Here is a 26,852-nt window from a genome sequence, read left to right as displayed (position 1 = left end):
AGGTATACCTCAACATCATGCTATGTCACATGACGATCATTATCAGTTTACGTACAGCATCGATGTTTTCTGGCCCAAGTTTATCGAATATGTTACAAATAAAACTAAGCAACTTTGTGTAAGCATTTGATTTTCTCACTTATCTTAGTGCATTTTATTTCTGTTCTTATGCTAAATGAATATCTTCAATAGTCATTCAATCCCCGTTTATCCTTCATATATTGTGTAAACTCATTAAGCTTTTCCTATTTTGATTTTCCTCATTGCTTTGTCTCACTTCATTTTCTATGATTTCCTCTTTTGTCCTCATATCCTCATATTACTCCTCCTTTTTTTACCAATTTTCTTAAAACGTAAATTCAACTGAATATATTTTATTAATCTTTTTCAATCGGGAGTATCAATAAGCAGGTTTTCAGTATTTTCAATTTTCCATGCCTAAATCCTATGGTTTTAAGATCGAATTCCGAACCGATGCGTTTGATAACGTTGTTTAAATTTCATAGATGAGGTAGTTTAGTTTCATTTCCAGTTTATTATAGTATAAAACGAGTACTGGACTATTACAACTTACATGTCTACTTCATTTAAATTGTTTGTTCTCTTTTTAAGCTCCTACATATTTTTATATCTCAAGTTTCCTTGGAACTATATAAGATAACAAAACTCCTGAGCACATTAAAATTCACAGTTCTATTTAGCCGACGAAATGGAAGGACCAGAACGATACTTTCGAACATATTGCCGACAAGTTCATTTAACTTGAACAATTCGAGAAGCTCTGAATTTTATTACAAGCCATATTGCTAATAGTCCGGGGCAACCATCTTATTTTCGAAACATGAGATTTAAATCTCCGGGGAATGATTTTGTGAAGATCTCAGAATGTTTTAAAACTAAACAGACTTTATATTATGTAATATGAATATAACCAGGATATAGAACAGACATTGCTGGTGATCTAGTTTTTAGTAATGAAATTATCCTTCTAAGAGTTTTTATCAACTAATTTTGTATATCAAACAAATGTTTTATTTCTTTATAAGTCATAGTTATTCAGAAAAATATTTATTTGGGTATACACGATGTTATAACTTGTATGTATTTGAAAGAACTTAACTATTAACGAAATTGATTTTAAAAGTATTAAGTACTTTTGATAACATATGATTTATTTTTCCAAACTCAAACATAAAATGTTTCAGAGAGAAAAAAAATCGACGAAACCACATAAAAGGTTATCAAAGTATCAACACGTGATTCCATATAACAGAAATTTCTATAGAGCTGAACATCCGTAGAGATCCAGGGTACATTAGTATGAATGAAGTTTCTATGGCGCTTATTGATTCCATGTGTTCTAAAGAAAGTTATTGAAAATCAAATTCAAAATTATTGAGAATCTCGATTTTTTTCATGGTATAATATAGCCCAAATCAAAATTGTGAATCAAAGAATTGTATACAAAAATAGTTTTATTCTCACTTCTCGCACCATTTCGAAATTTCTGTGAAAAAATATCCAATCTCAACCTGAAGAGGTCGCGACTTATCAACATAAGTTCGGGAATATATTTCTGGATGCGTTATTAAAATTTCAGTAATTTTGAAATGGGAAAATTGAAGTATGAAGATGTTGAAGATGTCTTTGAATATTCTTGAAGGACAATAAACTTAAGAAAATGGGAGATGATCATTTAGAGATGCAGGAATTTGAGCAACTGAATTCAAACAAAGCCGTATTAGTTTGATAGACGACAAGCGTTTGAGACAACAGCCATATCATCAGAAAAGCTCCTCAAATGGATATTGACTTGTCAATTATTCTCACATTTGGATGATAGCCATGGCGAAAATTGAGAAATTGGTTAACCACCTATTCTATCCACTAGATCTAGCTCTGAGCGATTCCTTTCTATTCCCATGCATTGAAGTTCTCTTCAGATAACTACGTAACATACGTAAATGCCTATTTTGAGAAAAAAACACGACAACTATTATTACTTGGAAAGGTTATGAATGTTAGAACATGGGTGGAAACAATTATAGACTTAAATGGATATTATATTGGAAAAGAAAAATTATTATGGGAAAAAATTTCTTGTTTCTTTAGTAGATTAAAAATATTTCAAACTACCATCGAGAATATTTCCACACCACGCATGATGTAGTGTACTTTATACACGTGATTTTTTGTAGCCATTTTCCACAATCTATAATGATCTGTAATGAGTTTCTTGGGAAAATATTCAATGAATAATTTGAGCGAAGTTGATGAAGATGATCAATTTAAATAAAAGATTCTTAGCCTAGTAATATCTCATAATATTTGAATTTCTTGTAAATAACAAAAAAAAAAAATAAATGCAATGAATTCCGGATTACTCTTAGGTGGAGGAAAATGAATAAGCTGACAGACTCGGTGAAGTAGGGACAAACAAACTTGTAGAGTGGTTCAAAGTGGAGTAATACTAGGATGGAGACTTGATGTGATGATAAAATTTTGATCAAAATTTTATTTTCTTGATTTTTATCGATAAATTCAATTACCACATCTGGTATATAACCTCAACAATAGTGATGAGATAATCCTGCTGTTGAGCTATTGGAAATTGAAATTCATTAACCACGAAACAACAAGAAGGAATCAGGTCGTCATGTGTGTATAGAATATAATTATCTTACCTTCTCCTATTAACTGGCAAATTAAGACCAGGTGGAGGTGTTCCTAAATTAAATCTATTCAATCAAGTAATAAATGAAAAGCTTACATACAATTCCGATTATAATAATCATGTCAACTAAATACATAAATTTTCGTAGCTAGCTAAATTTTGTATCGAAATTTGGACTATAGTATTATTAAAACGATATTTTCACTATAATTTCTACCAACTCAAATCGTTTCTAACCGTTCTTTTTCATGAAAAAAATACTATGTGAGCTATATTCCCACATAGTGCCTTGTTACAGCCAAAAAATTCAATGATACTAATTTAATAGATTAATTCGTCGTTCGGGTTTATTTAAAATTCTTAGGATTTTTATACAGAGTGAGTATGTATGTATAAATTGCCTCAATTATCTCGGAAACAACTTGTACAATTACTATAAATTTTCGTGCACAAAGTCTTGTAGCACGGCCGGTATTATGGTGGTATCTACATTGTTGTCAGATCTTTCTTGTTTCGGAAAAATAATGAACTTTGAAATCACCCTATATATTTTGTATTTCTAGAAATCCTTGAGAAATACTGATTATTTTTCTGTTTACAGTATCTCTACCAAAGTTACAATAAGTATTGTACTCTTAGATGGCTACATAACAATATTTTTTCAAAAAACAATGTGAATTAAATGCGACGACCTAGAAAGTTTTGCCATTGTCTGATATATGTCGCTATAAGGATGTTTTAAATCTATTTGTATCAAAATCTGATAAATCGTAAAAACCGAAGAATTCGAAAATTATGAAATTTAATGAAAAAATATTGAAGACATGGTAGTCGCAACGACAAAAAGAAGCATGGGAATATTTTGCCACAAAAATACAAGAAGTCAGTGAAGGAAATCAGAAACTCTTGTTCAATTTTATATAAATATGGCACATCGAATATTATAAAACAAATAAAAAACAAAAATGGTTTTGCGTTCACTACTTTGTGGAACTACAGAATTCAACAATTATCGACTGTATGTGTCTTTCAAAACGTGTCAAATCTAGTAAAAGTTGTTCGACCTCTCACACATCAGTTCAAAGAAAAACGTTTTTGAGCAGTCAAAACATCGAATTGATGGATCATCCGCCGCACAGTCCTTATTTGGCATCGACAACGTTTTTGTATACCCGAAGAAGCGATCGATGCGTTTAAATCACATATTTTTGTGTACAATTTTCATATATGTATATTATTGTTTTTATTTTCTGTATACTTTGTTACAATGAAGTTTTATTAAAAATTCATAGAACTAAACTATTCATTGATTGGTTTTGATGATATCGCAATAAGTGACATTCACTAATTTGAAATTAGCATTTAAATGATGCGAGATTTGGAACGTGTACATAAACATTCTTTTCGAGCATCTCTTCCTGTTTATTTCAACGGATCTTTCTTCTAACGATTTTCTTCTTAATGCCAGCTATTACAAGATGCTTAATTTTAATGTAGCTACATTAAAGCCCGACAAATATCATTTTGTTGGAGCCCGAAGACTGCGAGCATGAGAAGGTTTCACTTATTTCCGAGGTTAATGAAGCCGAATGAATGTCGTTGTCCTAATTGTGTTATTAACATTTACACGCCATAGAACGTCTAAGAAACAAAAAGGGATTTAGGGCGAACATAGGTATATCCCCTAGAGACATAAACTATCTCAGCCAAGAGAATGTGACGTAAATAATTAATTGCAATTTATTATTGCGGCAAAATCAACAGTAACTCAAATTAATATGGATCCTGTCATCGTTAATAATAATTTGTTTTCAACAATGTGCATCAACCCTTCCAATACGATTTTTTTATTATATTAATTAATGCAATATTCATAGAAAAAAATATTTATAACAAGTGGCACAAATATTTAAATAAATGATCATGTTAGTTATTGATTATTTTTAAATAGTAATTGGGACATATGTGTCCCAGAATATTTTATAATAGTGATAAACTGGAGCATAGAAAATATATTCTGCACTAATAAGAAAAAGAACGGGTAGAAAAATTTAAATATCTAGGAAAATGGCTCTATGAAAAATGGTCGTCGGACGGTGAAATAAAATGCCGAATTGAACAAGCGCGAAGTACATTCATAAAATTTAAAAATGTATTTACATGTACCGACTTTGATCTTGATCTTAGACTGAGACTTGTGCGGTACTACGTTTGGTCAGTGCTTCTTTACGGGATGAAGGGTTGGAACCTTAAGGTGAAAAACATCAACAAATTAGAGGCATTCGAAATGTGGGTATATCGTAGAATCTTGAAGATACCATGGACTGCCAAAGTGAGGAATGAGGATATTCTCAGGTGTATCAATAAAGACCGTGAACTATTTAACATCATGAAGAAACGAAAGATTGCATATCTTGGCCATATGATGCGAGGCCATAAATATCAATTCCTTCAGCTGATAGTCGAGGGCAAGATTGAAGGTAAGAGAGGATTGGGACGGAAGAGGATGTCATGGTTGCGGAACGTGAGGCAGTGGACGGGTATACAAGATATTCAGACATTGATCCATACCGCTAGAGATAGAGAAGCCATCAAAAAAGTGGTCGCGAACATCCATTAATGGATAAGCATTAAAAGAAGAAGAATAAGAAAAAAGGTAATCAAGAATGATACTTAGTAGAAGAATCCTTGCAGATCGCTACTGCGCCCATTTGAATCTTTGTCCTCTTCTCTTTATTGAAACCAACACATTGACACATCATTTTATATTTGAATTTCTACAAATAGACAGTTCATCCCCAATATTATCCATTAATTTGGTTCTATTTAAGGAACGTCCTCTTTTCATTATGGGATTTACCAATGGACATCATATTTTCTGCCTCTGGTATGATAAAGTTTATGAACAGCAGTCTTGTTTCATTGTATATTATATATGCATCATATATCTTGTCATTAATATCTTGTCGGAAACCAACCCTATTTAGAGCTTTCTCTATAGGAATCATTTGATCGGCGTGATCGACGACATCTATAATTTCATTATGAAACATAATTAAATCGTGACAAGTAATTTCTATTTCACTGCCATCATTTGCTTTTCTTTCTACCGACACTATGACAGTTGCTCAATACCAAAAAATCTCTATTATCTCACAAACGAGTGTAAATTATACTCTTTTCAATATGCCATCATTTCACTGTCTCCTCTTTGTAATTCACCTCAATTTTTTTCTAAAATAACGGAACATGACGCTGCCGTTTTATAAGAGAAACGTAGAACGATCATTTCTGAAAGGTACACCAGCTTTTGTTTGCCAGAAGTGTTCGAAAACAAAAGGGAAACCAATTGCAGAAGACGAATTATTCTCCACCTCGACAATGCGAGTTATCATAGATTAGTTCCAGCAAAAACCTTTTTTAATAGTCAAAAAGTCGAATTGATTTCTTCTTAGATCAGATCAGAAATGAATTGCGAAGTCAACGTTTTTCTACACCCGAAGAAGTGGTTGATGCGATCAAATCACAAGTTTTGTAGGCACCTCAATCGGAATGGAAAAATGCTTCGACAATGGGTTCAAACGCATTCATTGATATATTGATCTTAATGGAAAATATTTTGAAAAACAATAAAGGCATAACCAATAATATATATTGGCTTTCATTTGTCTCGAATATATATCTCAGAACTTAAGTAGCAGCCCTCGTATATAAATAGAAGAATAGAAAACAGTGATTTGACTGCATTCAACTATATAGACAGAAGAACGTTATGTGATATGGAGAAAACAGAAACCGCCGAAAAAATATAGTGAGAATGTATGGAAACATAAGAGGGAAAGAGAAAACGACTACGAAACCAAATAAAAAAGTAACGGAATTAAAAATATACGATAAAAAAGGATGAAAGGCTCAGGATAACAGGCTAGAACGGGAGAAAAAAGAGGAAGAACGAAATGACAAGTGAATGAAGTGAGGAAGGACCAGGAGGAATCGAAACAATAGAAGGAGAGTGAAAACTAAAATTAGCTAGAGAAGAAAAAAGAATATTGTACTTATAATATCCTTGGAGGGATTTGTATGGATGTATAGTGAACAGCAGCGAGTACATTCACGTCATCATTTTTATAATCAGCTTTCCTCTGTTTCTTTGGTTTTCAAAAATTCATATTAATTCGGAGAATCGCCTTTGAGGATAATTTCATTAAGTTTCATTTTTTAGAAGGTTTTGTTATCTTTTCAAAGTAAAAAATATGTTAATTACGAGTGTTCCCCACTTCCAAATGACATTCCTTTTGTAATTTTAACAGATATCCAAATATCAACTACTCAGTTTATTGTATTAGGAAAAAAAAGTTGTCACTTGAAGCATCACCTCACATCCCCACATCTTATATTCCTTTATGTTTAATTCTTAATCATCACCCTTTGTTGATATTTACAACCTAAATAAAGGGATATGCCGTCAACTGGGAGCAATCCAATAATTGACATGTTTACGTATACGATCCAAATGAGGAATAATATGCGTCGCTGGAAATTCACTAACTGACAGGCCTTAATAATAAATAAGAGTTTTGAAGTGGAAAAACTGTGTTCTTGTGGGGACGATCGATATATATTAATTATTCACAATTGTCTAAGACAAAAGAAAACTCTGACGGAAATCAATTTTGAATAAAACTTTGATTTCCAACAGTTAATTACAAACTGTGTGGTGTGGACTTGAAATGGAATGAAAAAAGCAGAAAATAAAAAAAGAAGACAGGTTTGCGAAACAAATGTTATCTTATTGTTAAGTAAGCGTGGAGGCGGGTATAGTTGCCACTCTATTTTTTTCTGTAGTCTGCCATTTGCTTGGTGAATCGATTCACTCATTCATTCATTCATTCATTTAATAGACGAGGTGGGACTCTTTTTCATAAGTCCTCGCTAGAAGCCGAGGATGGGATAGGGAAGTTTTCTCTTTGGCTTCGAGGAAAGAGGTCGTCTAGTAGTATTTAAAGGGATAAGAAGTTTGATTTTGACAAAGGAATTGTGTATCTAACTTTCTAGACATTTATACATGTCAATGTAAATTCCTCTCGAGCGAGTAGAAATTTTGATTTTAGAAACAGGAGAAAGTCACTGGGGATCACTGAAATTGGTGAGGCACAATTCGTGAGTCTTAGCCATAGCTGAATGATGCGTTATTTTGATACAAAAGTAGTTTGTTTTTCTTCAAATGCTGTAGTCTTGTATGACAATCTATAATATTATTCAGCGCCTCAATTTGGGTGGAGTCAGTGAATTATAAAAAGTGTCCGATAATATTAATCACGCCTCAATACAAAATATTGATACATCAAACCAACTCACTTATCTACTAGCTTTGTACAGAGATAAACTGGTAAAAAACAAGATAAGTGGACAAAAAATGAGGTACGACGAATGTAGCTGCATGGACTGGAATAAATCCCATATTCTATACTTTTTAAAACAACTAGAAATCTCTACCAAACGTAGGTAAATGGTATCAATACCAGTATAGGAAGACAAATTTCCATTTAATACAGGCGCGACTCCTTCTGAAAACAATAGAAAGATAGGGGATGGAATGTGTATGTTCTGTGAAGAATAAGACACGGCGTAACACACATGTTACATGTTCAAATGCGGGAAGTCGAAGAGCCTAAGAAGCCTGACCGAATGATAAATAGGAGCTCAAATAACAAAGGAGACTATAACTGAAACTGAAAGTATGGGGAGCTGAAATGCCACAAAAAATGATTGATAAAACTTTGGAAACTAAAGATGTAGTTCGGGTATCCTGCAAGATAGGAAACACTAGCCTCTCCGTAGTATATAGTCATTTATGAATCAGGAGCTGGTAACTTGGAGGAAATAGAAGAGTTCTTAGTGGGTAGTAAGAATCTGTAGTCCCTCACTATCCCAACCATAACGTGTGGTAATTTTCTCATCTAATAAAAAAGGGTTGTCGGAAATTTTTGAAACAACCATTGAATATTTACTGACGTCGGTTGATGTCGTTTGACATCAATTGATATCAATTTTTGTCAATTTATATTCATTGGAGCCCATTAACGTTGATTTCCGATTGATTCTAATTGAGTCTTTTGATGTTGATTGACATCGCTCAATTTAAATTCGTATCAACTGATTCCAATTGATACCTATTGTTGTTGATTGAAGTATATTGCTGTTGATTGTCATTTGATGTTGACTGAGGTCTTCTGATGTTAATTGACGGTGATTGGTATCCTTCGAAATCAACTGACATCAACTGATGTCTATTGTTATTGATTGATCTCCATTTAAGTCAATTGATGTCGTCTTGCGTCAATTGATGTCTATTGACATCGGTTGGTGTCGATTCATGTCAAATGACGTGAATTAATATCTAATTTTATCGATTAATGTCAATAATGTCCATTGAAGTAGTGTCCTTTTGGTGTTTATTGACATAGATTGATGTTTTTTGACATCAATTGACGTCGATTGATGTCGATTGATATCTATTAGAGTTGAATAATGACGATTGATGTTGAAAAATGTCTTTAGTGTGATGAATATGATATATTTTTGAAATTATTAGAACTTTTACCATAAAAAAATTTCCATTTTCTAGTTCTACTACACTCTAAATGTTTTTACAACCGTAATTAAAAGGCATACTTACTATAAACTAATCCAGCCAGAAAATGGTAGCATACAAGTTGCAACGACTTCGGACCCATTGTAAACCACCAACTGAAAAATATATGCGAAAACGTAATCGCATTCACAGCTTTCCACTTTTTCCCAAGTTAATTCGAAGTCTATTCTGTCGTCATGCAACACATTCTGCTGTACTTTTTCGATTTATGTTTTCTCTTCTTTTTTTTTATTTTTTGGTGTATTTTACATTTGTTTGGAAAGAATGATTATTATTCTGTGTCTGGCAACCGTCACGTCGCGTACATCAAAGGACTTTTTTGCGGGATTAAAAATCAATCCTTTTTAGTTCTCCTCTTCTGTTGCTTCTAACGCGAAAATATATGCATATTCTGAAAAAGAAAACATATCAAGTTATTAAAAGCCCAGTGGAACATCATATTTTCATCATTTGAAAGAGGTTTTACGGTCGGACGAGTTGATAATTAATTCGAATTCTTTAGTATGTGTACAGATGAGACAATTTCGAAAAATCGTAGTAATTAGAGTGAAAAGTCGCATATATGCTATTAAAGATATTAATTGGGATGAGCCGAAAAAATAGAGGAATTTAGACTCAATATCCATTCGCACATAGTCAAGTGAAGTTTGTAAAATTATAGTTTTTGAAGAGAAACTACAAACATCGCATTTCTATTTGGTTCAGATATATAAACTGAGGCTAACTTCAAGAAAAAAAAACTTAAAGCCGTGTATCAAAAAAATAGTAATTAATTCTAAAATGAAATCCTTCCCAATCCAAACCACTGAAGTCCTATTCCCCATTTATTACCTAGGATTTTAACAATATTACCAGCCTACTTTTAAAATCTTTGTGCTGGAGAAGAAACTATTGATTATAATAAAAATATTAATATATACGCCAATGATGAGGTCCTACTTGCAAATAGAGCTGTATGGAAATCTTTAGATTTTAGAATCCTATTGTAAAAAATTCAATTTCGAAATGATGGTTTATCGTAGGACATGAATTTATAGCTTAATTTTACTGCAAAGAAGTTCCTTTTGAGCTTTCGAATACCTATGAATATTTAGAATCTATCTTCATGTTTGATAAAATATTTTTAAACAATCGAGAATAAAAAGCGAAATTAACTGAAGTGACAACTTTAAGAAATATAACCTCAGCCTCAGCAGCACTGTGTACTATCTTCTTTCAAATATACTAGCGATATTTGGGTGTTGAGAAAGCTGAAACAAACCAAATAGTTTCTAGAAGAATCTCCTATTTCTTTTAACGTAACAGCAGCCTTTACGTCGTTTAATATAGAAAGAGCTATTTTAGAATAAAGCAGGTCTAAGAATGAAGAATCTTAACCCTAAAAAGTACACCCATAGAGCACTTCTTTGTGTGATTCATTTAAAGGATTCTTCTAAGAACTTATGTGAATCCTTCAAACCGATTGATCGACCACACCGCAGTATAGTGATATGTTTTGGCACTTTGGTCCTAGAAATATTGATCATATTTCAAGAAAATATCTTCAGAAAAACTTTGCTTAGGATTCTAATAGAATATTTTGAGTACACACTACTGATATTACAAGCAAACTTTTCTTAGAATCAAACTGAAACATACAATTATCTCCAGAGGCTTGTCGCTTAAGTTCAGTTGGCTAATTTTGGTGTACATGTCATTATCAATCTGCCACAAACTAGTACAGGAAACACTTGAAAATATATTCTCGGTTTTTCCAATTTATATTAATGTTAAAAATTATTTTATTTAACCTCGGATCTTTCCAGATAACGTGGATTCACTAGTTATCTCTGGCGACCTAATATTGGAGAAACTATGTACGTTTATGAGTAGTGGTACCATATATTTCTGGTGTTTAAAGGAAAATAAACTTAGAAACTAGTTATAAAGTTTCAGCTTCATTTTCTTCAAAAAACAGCTTAGCGAATAGCTAGAGAACGTCTAATTATCATGAATCTTAGAACCTAACGGTATTAAATATACCAATAAGAATTGATTTAGACCCGTGAGATGAAACCGAATCCTTCCAAACACTTCTATAACTCGTTGCAATGTCACTTGAGCTTTCTAATGCTCATAACATCTCTCGGAAAGGTTATAACGGAGACTTTGGACTCAAATATCATCCTCTCCCATAATTCTTCAGACTGGTATCAAGTAAGACTCCGTTCTTGGTTTCACATTTTCATCATATCTGCAAACTTCTTCAAATATATCCCTACATCCATTTCCTAGAAAATCATCTACCATTTCTCCACTGCCTTCAATTTGTAAAAATCAGAATGCAGATCTTCTTAAAGCCTACATGCTTAAAATAATTAATGGTTGTAGCTCAATATTTTTCATTAGAATTCGTATAATGTAACTCATTTGATTTGATCTTTGGTATCTATATGTTCACAAGTCCAATTGTAAAGAAATATCGAAATAGAAATAGAATTTCCAAAAATGATTCGATTTTGGTTCGATTCTAATCTCATCTGTCAACGTTTCTACAACCAAAGTTTGATCATATAAAAATATATTGCAACCTTTTGTATTAAATAACCATTGAATCTGTAGAATTCTTAGGGCTGGCTTGTTGTGGATAATTCTGTGAAATGGTACATATTTCCGCCTTATCTAAAAAATTAAGTTCCTCTTGCTTTGAGCTGAGATCAGTTTCCAAAGAACTGAACTTACCCATCTCCTTAACAGTCTATTATTGAGTCGGATCTGCGATATGCCCTTCCCTTCTGGGGTACGTGTAGTGCGATTCATTTTGAGAGAATCTTCAAACTAAAAAAGAGCTGTTAGATATTTACTCTTCCTTCCTTATTCATCTTTGAATAGTTTGTCTAATTCATAAAATTCTCTAATTTCAGAAAGATCGTCGCACGGCTATCCACTTAGGAACGCGGAGCACGACCTTTACCTATCTATTCCTCGTTCAGAATTAGTTAAAGGCTCAATATTTTACAGTGCATAAAAATGCACAATCACTGGCCAATTGAAATCAAATTTGAGGACATATTTACTGGAAATTGCCTTCTATTTTGTAAGCGACTTCATAACGTTGATTAGATTCATTTTCTTCCCTATAATTCCATCAAAATCAATTTTTCAGACTGAAATTTGATATATATAGCTATAATTTTCATGATATTTATATAACTTTATAAATTCTTTGATTTGTTGTTGTGATGAATAATAATAATAAAAAAGAAACGTATCAATGTGAATGTTGTTATATATTCAGTAGAATATCTAACTAACTTCCATCTCCTCTGGAGATAATTGTCGAAATAAATACGAAAGAAGTATTTTATTCCTACCGTTACCTTAGAAATTATTAATTACCAAACAAAGATGTTTATTTGTATCACAAATGCTTCAAGAGTTTCTTTGTGCTACAATTCCTTCTGCGACAAGTGAAGTTATTATTTATTTACACGATTATCTCTAGAACTTTATTTTTATTTAAAGAGGGAAATTCTAATATTCAGTTTTCCATTAAGATAAAAGGTTGAGTTGAGCATAGCTAGAAAGGTTTATTAATTATGAATAAACTCCTGCTAACAATCCTTCGCAAAATTCCTTAGTACAATTATAATAATTTCACTCTGTCAATATATACCAATAGGCAATTAGGTAAGTGCGAATTTTCAAGCGTGATTTTTAGCAAATAACATCAGCTTGTGCAGTACTTCTCAGTAGCATTTCCAATGCTGCTATTTTCTGAACTTTCTGAACTTTTGGTTTCTTTCTATGTTCATAGATTCCCTCCACACTACCAAGCTATAGATTATGAGGCTCTATAACTACTTTTAAAAGCAATATTTTATATTTTCCATTCTTCTCTCATTCTTTTTCCATAGAGTCTATGACGATTCTAATGTATATAGCTTCCTTTTGTAAGCTCTTGTCCATTTAATTTTGCTGCCCTCAACTTGGGTATTCTTTTTCTCGTGAACAGAAATAATTCAGTTTTTTAGGTTTGATTCCTAGCTCATTCATTTTTTATGTAATTTTTCATCCAATTCCTTGGATCAGTACTAGATGACTTCTGTCCTTACCTTCTTTATGGTTACGAAGACCTCCTTGTGAATTTACCTACCTTCTTGGATACCAGCCATTATGTAAAATCCCACCTTGTCGATCGTCAATGTGGTTTTTTTGTAGCCTAATGGACCGATCCACAAGCCAATTGGTTAACGATGGGTAAATAATGGATTCACAGCTGTACCCACTTACCCTCTGTCAAGCCTTTCTTTCTATCCCTTTTTTTACCTCTCCATTATATTGCGGTGCATATCGCTGTACAATCCTCAATCGTTCCTATACCAAAGACAAACCTAATATATTCTTTCCTCTACATAAATAATATCTCCAAACAAATCACAAACAATTATATAATTTGATAATTTTTGAATCATAATGGTTATCACTACATCAGGTCCAGCTGACTTGTATGGTTCAAATTGTTGTTTTGGGATTCACTGATATGTCTTCATGTTGGAGATATTATCTCCAGGTAGTTCAGCTTATATGATTTCATGAGCCGAAAGGTCTTTGAATGCTTAGATAGAGTATAATATAATTAATTCTTCATTATTCGTGAATTGATTATCAACAAATCATTAAATGACATTTTGAACATTTAGTTTCTCCGGAACGTATTATTTATTATGTACTCAAAACAATGTAGATCAGTTATAGTAAAGTGATTTTCTGGAAAAATTGAATTCTAGTATTTTCTCGATAAAAGTGAAGATTGGATCTATCTATGGAAACCTGCATTGTGGCTGAGTTTCAACGACGAATTAACAGAATTGATTGCTTCATAGGGTCAATTATTTGATACTATAATTAACTAAATAAATTTTAGATTCAATTCTAATTGATTGTGCTGTGAGTGGATATCAAAAAAGCAAATCGACCTCTAACTAGTATTTTCATCGTTAGAATATGATTTTAAAATCAACATGCAAGGCAATCAAATGTTAAACGTATGTCTGAATATCTTAATCAAGGCATTTCACCTGCGTATTGAATCTGCAATATCAAAGTTACATCCAACCAACATTTCAATTCTTCACTATCTAAACCAAATAAATTTCCAAGGACCCTTTTTCTGTCACGCCCAGCGTAAATGCCAGTGGTGGAGTCCCCCGTGGACCCCCGGTGTTCCACCTGTACCGCGTTGAGAATCACGGCCCTAGTACTTCCATCACTCACATCATTTTGCTTGAATTCATTTATTTTCGTTGATGTACCATCTCATAAAATGAATCGAATAGTTTATACCTTGCGTCTATTACGCAAAAATTATAAAATCCAAATTTTATTTTCGAGGATTAAGCCAATTATTCTGAATGTCTCGAATGAAGCAACAGAAATCCTACGAGTGACGAATTCCATATTTAAAAGTATCTCGAAAGTTTTTCGGTTCAAATGAGTTTCAAGGAAAAAAAACTGGTAAAAAGGAAAATGAGATTACATATAACCGACCGATACCTCACTCGTTTTAAACCTACAAGTGTTTTTATCGTCGTTTTTCATCGGTACCGTTCGTTATTGGATCCGACCTGAAGGAAAATATGGCGGTAATACGAGTTAAGAGATGGGTTAGAATGTAATTTGTTTTTTTCTCTTATTAGTCCTTTTTCGAGCGATTCGCTGCTTGTAATACGGTCAGTATAGTCCAGTGGACTTCGAATTAATTATTCACGATTTCTTCTAACACAAAAGTTATTCGAGAATAGCAAATTAATGTGTCATTTTTAAAGAGACGTCATTTTGAATCAACTTGATTATATCGTATACTTTCAGTTAGATTCTATGAATTTCATACCAAATTCAACAGATTTGTATAATCAAATTTGCATGAACTTATCTGTGAAAACAAAAATAAAGGGTAGATTTCCGTATTATGCCAGTGACGGTGGGGTTTGGTATGTAAGATGAAGTAGAGTTAAGGACTCTAAATAGAGAATATAGAATTGCGAAAGCAGCTGAGAGCGGAGCTACGCCAAGGTGATTTTTTGACCTTTATTATGTAAGTATTCTGAACTTACAAACTCGTAAATACAATAATTTATTCTAAAAAATAATTTGAGTACCCAAAAGCCGAAAAATTGTCGAAAAATTGGAATAATAATCAATATTTAAACATATCAGGCAATTCATAAAATTGCTGACATTAAGTAACCTGCAGTTCTGGGTTCGAATCTAAAATATAAAAAGATTAAATAATTTTTTAGGTTAGGTTAGGTTAGGATAGTTTATATTAAGTTAGTTTCGGTTAGGTTAGTTTAGGTTAGGATAGTTCAGGTTAGGTTAGTTTAGGTTGGGTAAGTTTTGGTTAGTCTAATTTTGTTGGGTTAGGTTAGATTGGAATAGGTAGGTTTAGGTTAGGTTAGATTGACTCAGGTTGAGTTATATTAAGCTAGATTAAGTTAGGTTAATTTGAGTTAGGCTTGTTCTAGGTGTCGTTTCAAACTCTATGAACTATTTCAAGCAATTTCTCTCCAAATCATATGCCATTTATGCAATTGAAAATTGAAAAACCGAGATCTTGATGCAAAATACGTCGAAAGCTGCAGGGAGAGCTAGAAACTTGAATAAATATTTCTGGAAATAGAAATATCTACACCGTAACCATCAGAGTCGATAGTAAACGAATCGTACACTTGACTTTTCCATAGAAATGTAAAGATTCCCATTGGTCTCGATTATCAATTTCCAACACAGAAATATGAACCATTCAGAATCAACCAACCTACGTTGATCTAATGGAACGGTGATTACATGTCCAGTGATTCCGAAAAAATCAGGCCACCATTTGCTTCGAAGTACTTCGTTACTTTGTTGGATTTGTGTTGATTTGAAAAACCCATAAAGTCGATTTTTGTTTAGTTTCGAGTTAATATACGTAGATTCGTCGTCTGTTACGTTCTTATAGATGTTTTTTGACGCACCGCGATTTAATATTTCGAGCGATTGTCAAATTATGCGGTATCCAACGCAAACAAATCTATTCACATCCAAATTTTCATGAAATATTGAAAGTATGTAAGTGAAGCTAATGCCTAAGTATGCCCCAATCTTACGGTATGTCACATAACGATCTTGCCATATCAATATCTATGTGAAATTTGGACGACATTCATAAAATTCATCCTATAGCGAAGTGCAATCATGACTTAATTCGGAAATTATTCCGCACTGTCCGTGAAGAGGTTTTTAACCAAGTACAACATCCAACATACTAGACCATTCAACTTATTCGCCGGATCTTGTAGCGTGCGAATTCTATCTCTTTCCTAATGTCAAATCTGCATTTAAAATAACAAGATTTGACTCTGTTGAGCGGTGAACTGATAGAAAAAAACTTCGAATAATGAAAGGTGCGTATGGGGATAGTGAAGTGGTATATATTGGTAGTGATCATCATCATCATCAAGCCTTTCAATCCTATGTGGATTATGTCTATCGCTTTTGGCGCTTTAAGTCCTTTCTTTTTGAGGTGGATTACTCCTCGTTTTCTAATTTTTATTTTCTTTATAGTTTGTCGTTTGTTTTGGCTGCTTTTGTTATTATTTTCCATTCTTTTCGGTTCCGGCACTTTGCTCTCCAGTTTCCTATATTGACTTCTCTTATAATCTCCTCTATTTCGTTTCTCCAAGTTTTCGTCGACCCTTTGTTTTGTTTGGTTATGTTTTTGTTTTTTAGTAGGTTTCTTCCATAGGCTTGGTAGCCTTTTTCTATCCTATCCTTCATCCTCTCTCTGGTTATTTGTCCCAACGTTATTCCTAGATAATTGAAGGTCGATTCTGTTTCAAAATTTCATTTGCTAGTTTTCAGTTGGTTCACTCTATGTTCTGGTTTTCCCCCTATTCTCATATATTTTGTTCTATCTGCATTTATTTCCAGTCCATAATTTCTTGCTTCTTATCATAATTTATTGATCGATTTTACTAATTCCTTCTGTCCATTAGCTATGATCGTTCTTGGTAGTGCGGTGACATTCTTTTACTATATGGGTACGGTGGCGTATGAATTTATTTGTTTTGAGAGTAGTTTTTGATAAGACAAAGAAGAAAAATCTTAGCTTCAGGATGTAGAAAGTGGATATAGATAAGTACATATGCTAAACAGATTTTTGGAAATTTTTATTGTTCATTCATGACATGACAAACATGTATCACAAGTAATAATTGAATGCTCTGCACATTTAGAACTTTTTTCTTCAGTTTTTGGTGGTTTTTATTCACAATATCTGTTAGCATGGCATCTGTAAAAAGGAGTTGTCAGCACTCAAGTGGTTCTTTGAGATTTCGAAAAGGAGGTTTTACGCCTGGCAAATAAGTAATTATATTTTCAGATCTTTCTTTTACTTTTAAGTTTTTTTATTTAAGCCACATCGTAGAGCTATCCAATCCAATAGAATCATTTTAGTATTCCTCAGATACAGTTATATCCATATCTTCAATGTCCGGGCAGATCTCTCACTTACATGGTCTTTTTCTGCTTCTGATCCGGATTCTATGCTTATGAACAATATTCTGTTACCTTCCGCAACTTCAATAGACACTTATGTTTAATAAAAAAACCTTCTTCAGTGTAAATCTTATAAGAATATGGAGTAATTGGAAAATAATGTCCTAATAGATGAAAAATAGAAGGTACGATGGGGTGTGACAACAAAATCTTTATAAACACTAAACATACGGTGGGGTATGAGCTGAACTTCGTGTTAAACATGCAAATATCTTCTACGAAAGTCAACTGTATACTGAAATTAGCACGTTGCTGCACGTTTACAAGTATAAAATAAAAATACTCAAGGACTCGCGAAGTCTGTGTATTACCGATACCACATCTGGTAACGAGAAGTGGAAAAACTGATCTATCTCCAAGATTTGTCAGATGACCTCCGACACATCACATTTGCTTAAATCATCCTGGTATTATCAGGAATTTTGTGTGACTTCAATATTTCAACAACACGGAAATTCCATATCCATATTCTCCCCTTGATATCAAGATCCCTTATCGAATTAATTGGCTGTGCTATTGAGAGATTTGCGTGTTTGATGGCTACAATACTAATATAAACTTGAAGTTTAAAAATCGCAAATTTCGGGGTCGATATTAATAGTTTTCCTGAACATTGGCAAATACCTTAATGCTCGAACCCTCGAACACCTGTTCCCTAATTTAATTTTAAGGTATTATTAGGGATTTGAAAGAAGCAGTAGCGGCACTGGGAAATATTTGGTCGAATATATTATTGGAGGTATAAAAGGGAGTTGAATACGTAAAATATGGAGACCGGCAACTATGCTTATACTTTCATCTGAGGCAGTCAAGAACATTCCAAGCCCATGTTGCCAGCAGCTGTGGTCGCCCCTTTTTTTCACTCGGCGCTTCGATTCGTTATGTATGTTGGCTAATGGAGTGAAATTACTCCAAGTATCTTTTTTTGATCCGGGAAAGTTCCACAAGATATCTTTAATATCAAAACGCATCGCCAATGATCATCGCGCAATATCGACTTGAGCGAGAAAAACTTTTTCTGGTATTTCTATAATAATAAGATAGAAACTCTGCATAATTGTTATTACTATCAACATTATAAAGGGGAATCGTTTCATTATTGTTATTCCTTAACTAAAGCCTTGATAAGTATTCATTATCATGGAATATTTAGAGAGGTTTAAAATACACCTCCAGATATTTATGCAAAAGCATTCGATGTTTACAATAATTTGGTATCAAGCACTTTAAGTCAATAGTGTCATGGAAGCCTTACAACAACAAGTTCACGGTCAGTGAACCTTCTTTTGAGCAACTGACTGTTGACCTTCTGGCGGTCTAACTTATCAAACCTGACATTTTGCGAGAAAGGCAATTAATATAAAAGAAGTTTCTTCTGAAGATGGGAAAATTGCTCTGTTTGAATCCATACCAAAAAAAAGGAAAAAATTACTACCGTTCGATTGCTTTAGTCCAATCCATTGCCAAGGTCATGGAGCCAATCTTGAGTCTTCCAACATCATCAGCGGCTATCAATACGGCTTTCGTAATAATAGATTAACCGGAGACCTCCTGGCCTATGTCACCAACGGACTGAAGCTGTAGAAAAATATGGGGAATCTAAAGCAATCGTATTGGCTTTTGACAGAGTTTGACGTCTTAATAAATTAGGATTGTACGATTTGTCATCCTCGCTGATCGATTGTCTTATAAGCTTTCTCAAAAACCGATCCATCCGTCGCTACAGATAAACACACCTCAGAAAGGCTTGAGGTCAACGCTGGTGTTCCCCAAAGATACATAGTGTCACTTTCCTTTTTTTTTTTTCAAATGTACCGCGCCAATAAACTAGCCTACTACCCAAATTCGTAGACAGCAATAGATAATCACCATTAATACCCGTCTTGAAAATATTCTGGAGTAGTATGGAAGCAAAGATTCTTAGATGTTTTACAAAGAAGGCTGGTACTGCAGTTCAGGGTTTGATCCTGTCTGGACATAAAATTCGCTTGTTGGTTGTTGAAGATGATTAGGTTAGGTCAAGTTAGCTACACAAAAACATGGAGTCCGATTTAAGACCAAGAAGCTTCTAATATTAACCCAGATTTGTCAATATTTTGAATATCGTCGCACATTTGGAGCTTGGGTCCCAAGTTTACCTTGAAGATGCTTGACTCAATACAAAACGAACAGTTTCACTTATAGGCAGTCCAGAGTAGACCAGAAACTTGAACAGCTTAGACCAAACCACGTCTTTCCTGAACACTACAATCTACAAAATTTCAAGATCAATATCCACAAGCATCTCCACACGGCAAGCACCATTCAAATTACTCGAATGTGAAAGTTTACCATTTTGTGCTTGCACTTTATTTCTGACAGCTGTCAAGCGACTAATCAGCGACGTAGCGAATTGCTGAGAGACGGGCTTTTGATTTGAGGCGCTCGGCGCTGCTACCAGCCAAGCACTTTCCCTTGACGCCATAGCTCAATTGAAACCCTACTTTTTCTACAACCCTTATACTATTTAGTAACTTATTCGAATTTAGACGCGTTCGTAGCACATCCCCTAAGTTCCATAAATCTTCGGTACTTAGTTTTGTCATGTCAAATTCCATTGATGTTTTATCAACTATTGAAAAAAATTAATCGAGACTGGAAATGCCCTCATAAGTTATTCTTTTCCACTCTGTAAAAAAAAAATCTCAATTGAATTTAATTGTTGTGCTCTTAAAAAAATTGAATGCACTTTTCCAATTATAATTTTATTATACAACCGCGGTTAGCTTTAATTTATGGAATTATTCCGAAATTTTTATACCCAACATAAATTTTAAGGACTCGTTTGTTTGTTTCCTTTTTACGTACATCTGTGACAAAGAGGTGGTAAACGTGTATCCATTTTTCTCCAATCCTACCGAAAATACAAAAAAATATACCATTTTTAATCCCCATTTCTCTTACCGCGTTCGCCCGTTTAAATTTAGCTAAAATATATATTAGAAGTTATTTCTTTTCCCTGTAGATTTCCGCTTACAAATTATACCTATTAGTTTTCCTAATTTTGTCTTTATAAAACCTTACAGAGAATAGAAACGAGTGGGAAACGTTTTATTCTTGATGTTTCAATTTATTAGACAATCGGTTTTGGATACTGTAAATAGAATGAAATGAGTCGACTGTGACGTTACTCACGAGAAAATCGAAATAAAAAGGAGGATGAGAAAGATCGAATGGAAAAACTGATCAACGTATCATTCAAGTCAATGGATAATCACTGACACGAAAATTAAGAAAAGGTTCATAATTAAGTTGCAAATTCTTGAGCCGTTGTTGATTTTTTTATGAAAAAAAAAGCATAAGAGGGTAAACCTCATTAAATCTTAGTAGTGGGTATTGATCTTGAACTTCTGTATGTTGTAGTATTCTGGACGTCCTTTGATAGCTGATTCACAGGTTTGCACTTTTATAGCTTTAGAACATTGAGTGCAGTTGGAACTTTGCTTTGGGTGAGATATGGATTGAAAACAAATTTGTCATTACTACCAAGGTCCTAAAATTTGGCACCTATAGATTATTCCAGGTGGAGCTACGTGAGGTCACTGGTAATTCAGCATCCTATAGTTCAACATTGTTTTCTTTGAAGATTATATTTGGCTATAGAGCTCATTTATTGCTTGTTAGTGATCAAAACCACTGCTTATTCAGTGTAGCCAATCCACAACAGACTCTATAGACAACATTACAACATTCGGTGCAGTTAGATCTTATTTCTTCACCAATGGAACCAGAATCAACGAATCTTAATTTGAAAATATCTACAAGGTCGTAAAATAACATACCTCTTGATAATTTAGGTATATGTGGAGCCACGTAAGGGCACTGGTTCATTCTACTAATTCAGAGTCCTATAGACCAATATTGTTTTGTTTGAAGATTATATTTGGTTGATTATAGAGCTCATTTATTGCTTGATAGATTTGTTGGTAATCAAAACCGCTGCTTATTCAGTGTAGCCAATCCACAACAGACTTTACACACAATATTACAACTCTTAGTGTAGTTAGACTTCATTTCTTCACCAATGTAACCATAATCAACGATTTTTTATTTAAAAATACCACCAAGATCGTAAAATTTCATACCTCTTGATAATTTATATAGAGATGGAGCCATGAAGGGCACTGGTTTATTCTAATAATACAGCGCCCTATAGACCAAAATTTTTTTCTAGAGAATTTGATAATTTGCGATAGAAAAATTGAAAAAAGCATTAATATTAATTACAAATTTCATCTTGGTGAAATCAATTTTATTGACCTCTGTGATCGTGCTTTTGTTACGATAAATTACATTGATATTTTTTAGTTAACTGTAAATGGTATTTTGAATTTTTTTACCAGAAGCGATATATTCCAATCGATTAGTTCGCTGGGAAAACAGATCTGAAAACTCAAATTACGAATTTATCACGTTTGATATCCTTTCAACTACTGTAGAGTGGATAACGACGTTATCCAAATAGGCTGAGAATATATGTAACACGGAGTGACATTTTCCAGTGAAATCCCATAAAACAAATATCATATGATCCATTTTTTGCTCATATGACTTAAATAAATCAAAATATACTTATAACTGTTCTTGAGACAGCAGTAATTCCATTCAAGGTTGTGACAATGTAGGACAAAAGTTTATATTAGAAAAAGTGAGGAGTTTTTCGTGCATTTACATGAGATAATAGTTCACCCTAAAGGGATGGAGTATATCATTCGCTACACGTACTCTTGGAAAACATTAGATTTCATGTCGACAAGATTGTCTCTAGAAATCTTCTGTTTACCGATTCAAATGACATTGATATTGAAAACCTCCTTTATACCATTTACGGTCTATGAGTTATTAGTCTAACATAGAAAGTTCATAGATTGAAAAAACTTTGATTATTTTCCTAGAACCTTCCAAAACTACTGATTCTGAGCTAATATCCTACTGACTGCGCCACATAGATGATCATATAAATCATTTTAGAACTTCTATCAATAAACAACCATCAAATTCCACTCTTTTCATATGCTTCACATCAGATTAACTTTTATATATATATATATATATATATATATATATATATACGAGGCACATCCAGAAAGTAAGTTTCCCTATGTTTATCTGTTAATGTAATTAGCCATCTTGTTGGAGCATGGGTATATATCTACGGCATATCAATCATAAACTAACTGTGCTAGTAGCGTATTAGCAGTAGTTTGAAATGATCGATTTGCTTTTATTCCTTCCCCTGCCGTCTTCAGCAAGTTCTTGCATATATAACATCACACTAATTTTCATGAATCTTGAAGTCGATGATACATATATTTGGAAGAAACTGAGCGTCGGTGACAACCATGAACATTATGTTTTAGTGACATTATAGAGTGAGCTGAGCTTCCAATTGACCAACAGTTATTTGATAGATTGCAACATTCTAGATAATAACATTATCAGGAGAGTGATTCCGAAAAGATTTCTGTTATTTTCTATTCGTGAACCAAATTTTTAGAAGCTGTTGACTGATTATTTATAAGCAATGATTGATTAATCGCTTAGAATAGTGACATTTTCTAAATAAATCATCACTGAAAACAACAAGAAGGCCAACAGAACTGGAAAAACGAAAAATAGAAGAATTTTACAGACATAAATTTCCTGGCGTTATAGGGATTGTAGATGGTACCCACATCAGAAATAACAGACCAGGATTATGAGCCAGAATGTAAAGATCAACGCAAACAATTAACTATAGATTATACCAAATTTAAAAGAAAGCTTAAATGTGCCATAAATAATCAGAGTGTCAAACTAAACGTTATTGAAACAAAGCATCCGCATTTGAAACGTTGTGAGAAGGTATTCCGAATTCATTCGGAATGTAATCTGATTAACTACTCCAATCAAAACTAATAAAACCTTTTTCTAATTATTATTACTGATATTCACGGTACAAGATAAGAATAACGATGAAAATGAGAACAAGTAAACAGATAGTCCACATCAACGATCCATGTGGGGCATGAGGTTTTGAATTCACCTCGCTAACATTTTGATCTACTGTTAACCAGTCAGGCAGCATCTCATTCTTCTGGCTTCGAGAAGCTTGAATGTTAGTGCTGAAGTCTTTGTTTATGGATTGCCTCCCTATAACCAAGGAGGTATTCCGTGGTTTCATTTGGTTCTTTACAAAAGTGACAAAACAAGGAGGCTTCTAAATCGTTCATTGTTGAATTATAAGACGTTTGCAGAACTTGAGGAAAGTGTTGAAGCTGGAGTATACCGATAATTGAGGTTTCAAAAGATTTAATATGTAAGTGAGTCCATAAGATATTCATAAGTAGGCCTTATATATTTATCAACAAATTCACCAAAAATATTATATGAATTGGAAAGTTACAGTTACGAATTCGTCCACGTCACGGACCAAGAAGCCGGTCCTGCCCAGTTATAATGAAAGTTTTAAATTTGGCGAGTACGCTGGTTCTCCGAATTCGGCGTCTTTGATATTGTTTTTGTTCATATCAATGTGGCGATTTGCTTATATTGCTATTTTTGACCAATTTCTGGGAGGCTTTTTTATTAATTTGTTCATTTGTTTGTTTATTTGGGCTCTAGAATTATTCGAGAATTTCTTTGGGATATAAATTCGTGCTTTTTAGCTGCTAAAGTTAGTTTATAATAAAAAGTCATAATGAACGGGACGAATAAATTAAGTATGAGATAGTTTTAATAATTTAGAAGAAAAAATTTGTATACGCCATATTTTTAGAACAAATGTCAGTCAATTTTTATTTTATAATACGATTAGCTGGAAAACTTGGAAAGGATTGGAAAAACATGTTGGATATAATGAGGAACGAGGGCTAATTTCACGGCAAGTCGCTCATCAGAATGACTCAAATAGAATGGAGAAGAAAAGGAAATTATACATGGAAGAAAACGAACTAGAATTTTCTGCATGCAACTGTGAGAACTAATCTAATAGAAAAACACCTGTTCAATTTTAAAAGTTTGAAATTACTGGAATTACGTCAATCAATATAATTTGTGTTCATAAGTCTATTATTTAAGACAAAAATAATATAGAAAAAAAAAGTGTGAAGAGACAACGCTTTGACTTTATGTTCAATGATAAGATTCCAATGTAATTATTCGTTTCAAGCAATGAATAATATTACTGGTTCGTACGTTTGACAAACGTTTGACGCTACTTATTGAAAATCCTAAGAATTGATGTTAGAACGCATTTATTTTGATGTTGTCAATAAATATAATTCAATTGTATAATTCAAATTCCTCCTAAACTTAATAACCACTTGTCAAGAACAAGTTTGATTACTATGAACGTTATTACTACGAATCCGACACCCGGTGGACTACAATTTCGAAAACGTTGCCAAATTTAGTAGAGTTCATTGCCAGTAACTTAAATATAAGATATTATCAGATATCATCATTATAATCATTGTCAGTATCTGTTATATAATCCATCGCCACTCTCTGAATAATTTTTGTGTTCATTAAAGATCAAAGTAATTCAATAGTGTTCAAGTCCATATGATTTAATGATGATAATGTTAATTCGCCAAATTACTTCAATGTATAATATACATTAATCGATATTCATTCATCCATAAATCAAATGTGACCTTTGAGATGCGCCACGAAATTAATACAATATTTTTGTTTTACTTTTGTTCAAGACATGATGATGAAACTCGTAAATTGTATAGTGTACATTTGAATATATAGGAGAAGCAAAAGCTTTAGGACGACACAAAATTTGATAAGTTGTATTATAGACGCGACTTTTTCATAAAACTCGATTATTTTAATGAATCGTATGCTTATAATATACCCATTAGACAATATCGAGACTGAAATCTACCGTCAATCCTTATACGTGTCTTTAGCTTCTCAAAAATTGCTGATTTGGTTTTGAAAATATCATTGAATGCATCTAAAAAATCAAGACATTCATTAGTAGATATTTCGATAATATCTGTTATACAAGTGAAATTTTGAGGTTAGAGAACAGTGAAAAATCGTTGGGAACCAGATCTGGTTAATACGGTGGGTGAATTTCAGTCATGGCGATCATGGAAAGTGCGTTTTCTGATGCTTTAATTTTCTCACAATACGGTGGCTATAATGCAATTTCTCCTTTCACCTCATTAAGCTATGATGTTGAATAACTTCCTGTTATTGTTTTAGTTTTGTGAAGAAAATCGATAGAAACAATTCCATGACTATGTCAAAAAATGGTCGCCATAAATTTTTCAGCCTCACTATTTTCGTGAATTACACATTCAAGAGAAAGAACTAAATCTAAAACACTAATATAAGAAGTAATATTATATATAAGGTTCTTTGTAAAGACAATGATGCTGTTTACTCAGAACAGACATCTTAATATTAAGATCTATACGTTCATTAATATCAAAGATGGTTCGACTTGTAGAGGAACCGTGATAACGCGCAATGATCGCACTTGTACGCGCTCATGAAGTCAAAGTTAACCAACTTTTTACTTTCTTACGCGCTGATCGTCGTTGAACGTCAAAAACATAACCTCACTTTTCTAGTGTAGTTTGTAGTTGCAGATACTGAAATAGTTATTTTCCTAACAAGTGCGGAAAGTGATACTTTCCCGCATGCGACTGCAGTTGTCCCGAACGACGCGGAGCGGAGGTCGGGCAAGCGGTCAAGTGCGGGTAAGACACTTTACGCATTAGTTAGGAACATTATTTTTTCTACGACCGTATATACAAAAAAGTATACCAACCCATTTTTCAAAAATTATTTTATTCCACAAACATAATAATATACAAAATTTATACAAAACTACAAAAATATAACTAAAAACTACTAATTATTATAAATATTAATATTGAAAACACAATTTGTTGCATTCTG

General features: G+C 33.1%; 1 protein-coding gene and 1 long non-coding RNA gene across 3 annotated transcripts in view; one reads left to right on the top strand and one right to left on the bottom strand.

Moving 5' to 3' along the window:
• The window catches only part of LOC130449804 (uncharacterized), a 149,874-nt gene that overhangs the window by 110,849 nt on the left and 12,173 nt on the right, over positions 1-26,852 (bottom strand). For both annotated transcript variants that reach the window (XM_056787823.1, XM_056787822.1), the window contains exon 2: positions 9,354-9,720. In XM_056787823.1, coding sequence (XP_056643801.1) covers positions 9,354-9,411 — 58 coding nt within the window. In that variant the 5' untranslated portion in view covers positions 9,412-9,720. The remainder of the gene's footprint in view (positions 1-9,353; positions 9,721-26,852) is intronic.
• The window catches only part of LOC130449805 (uncharacterized), a 62,412-nt gene that overhangs the window by 28,413 nt on the left and 7,147 nt on the right, over positions 1-26,852 (top strand). The gene's annotated exons all lie outside the window — the stretch shown is intronic.

This window comes from Diorhabda sublineata, chromosome 10 (genome assembly GCF_026230105.1).
Source record: "Diorhabda sublineata isolate icDioSubl1.1 chromosome 10, icDioSubl1.1, whole genome shotgun sequence".
NCBI classification, from domain to species: Eukaryota; Metazoa; Arthropoda; class Insecta; order Coleoptera; family Chrysomelidae; genus Diorhabda; species Diorhabda sublineata.
The sequence above is the reverse complement of the archived record's forward strand: the minus strand, read 5'-3'. Positions and strand labels throughout refer to the sequence as shown.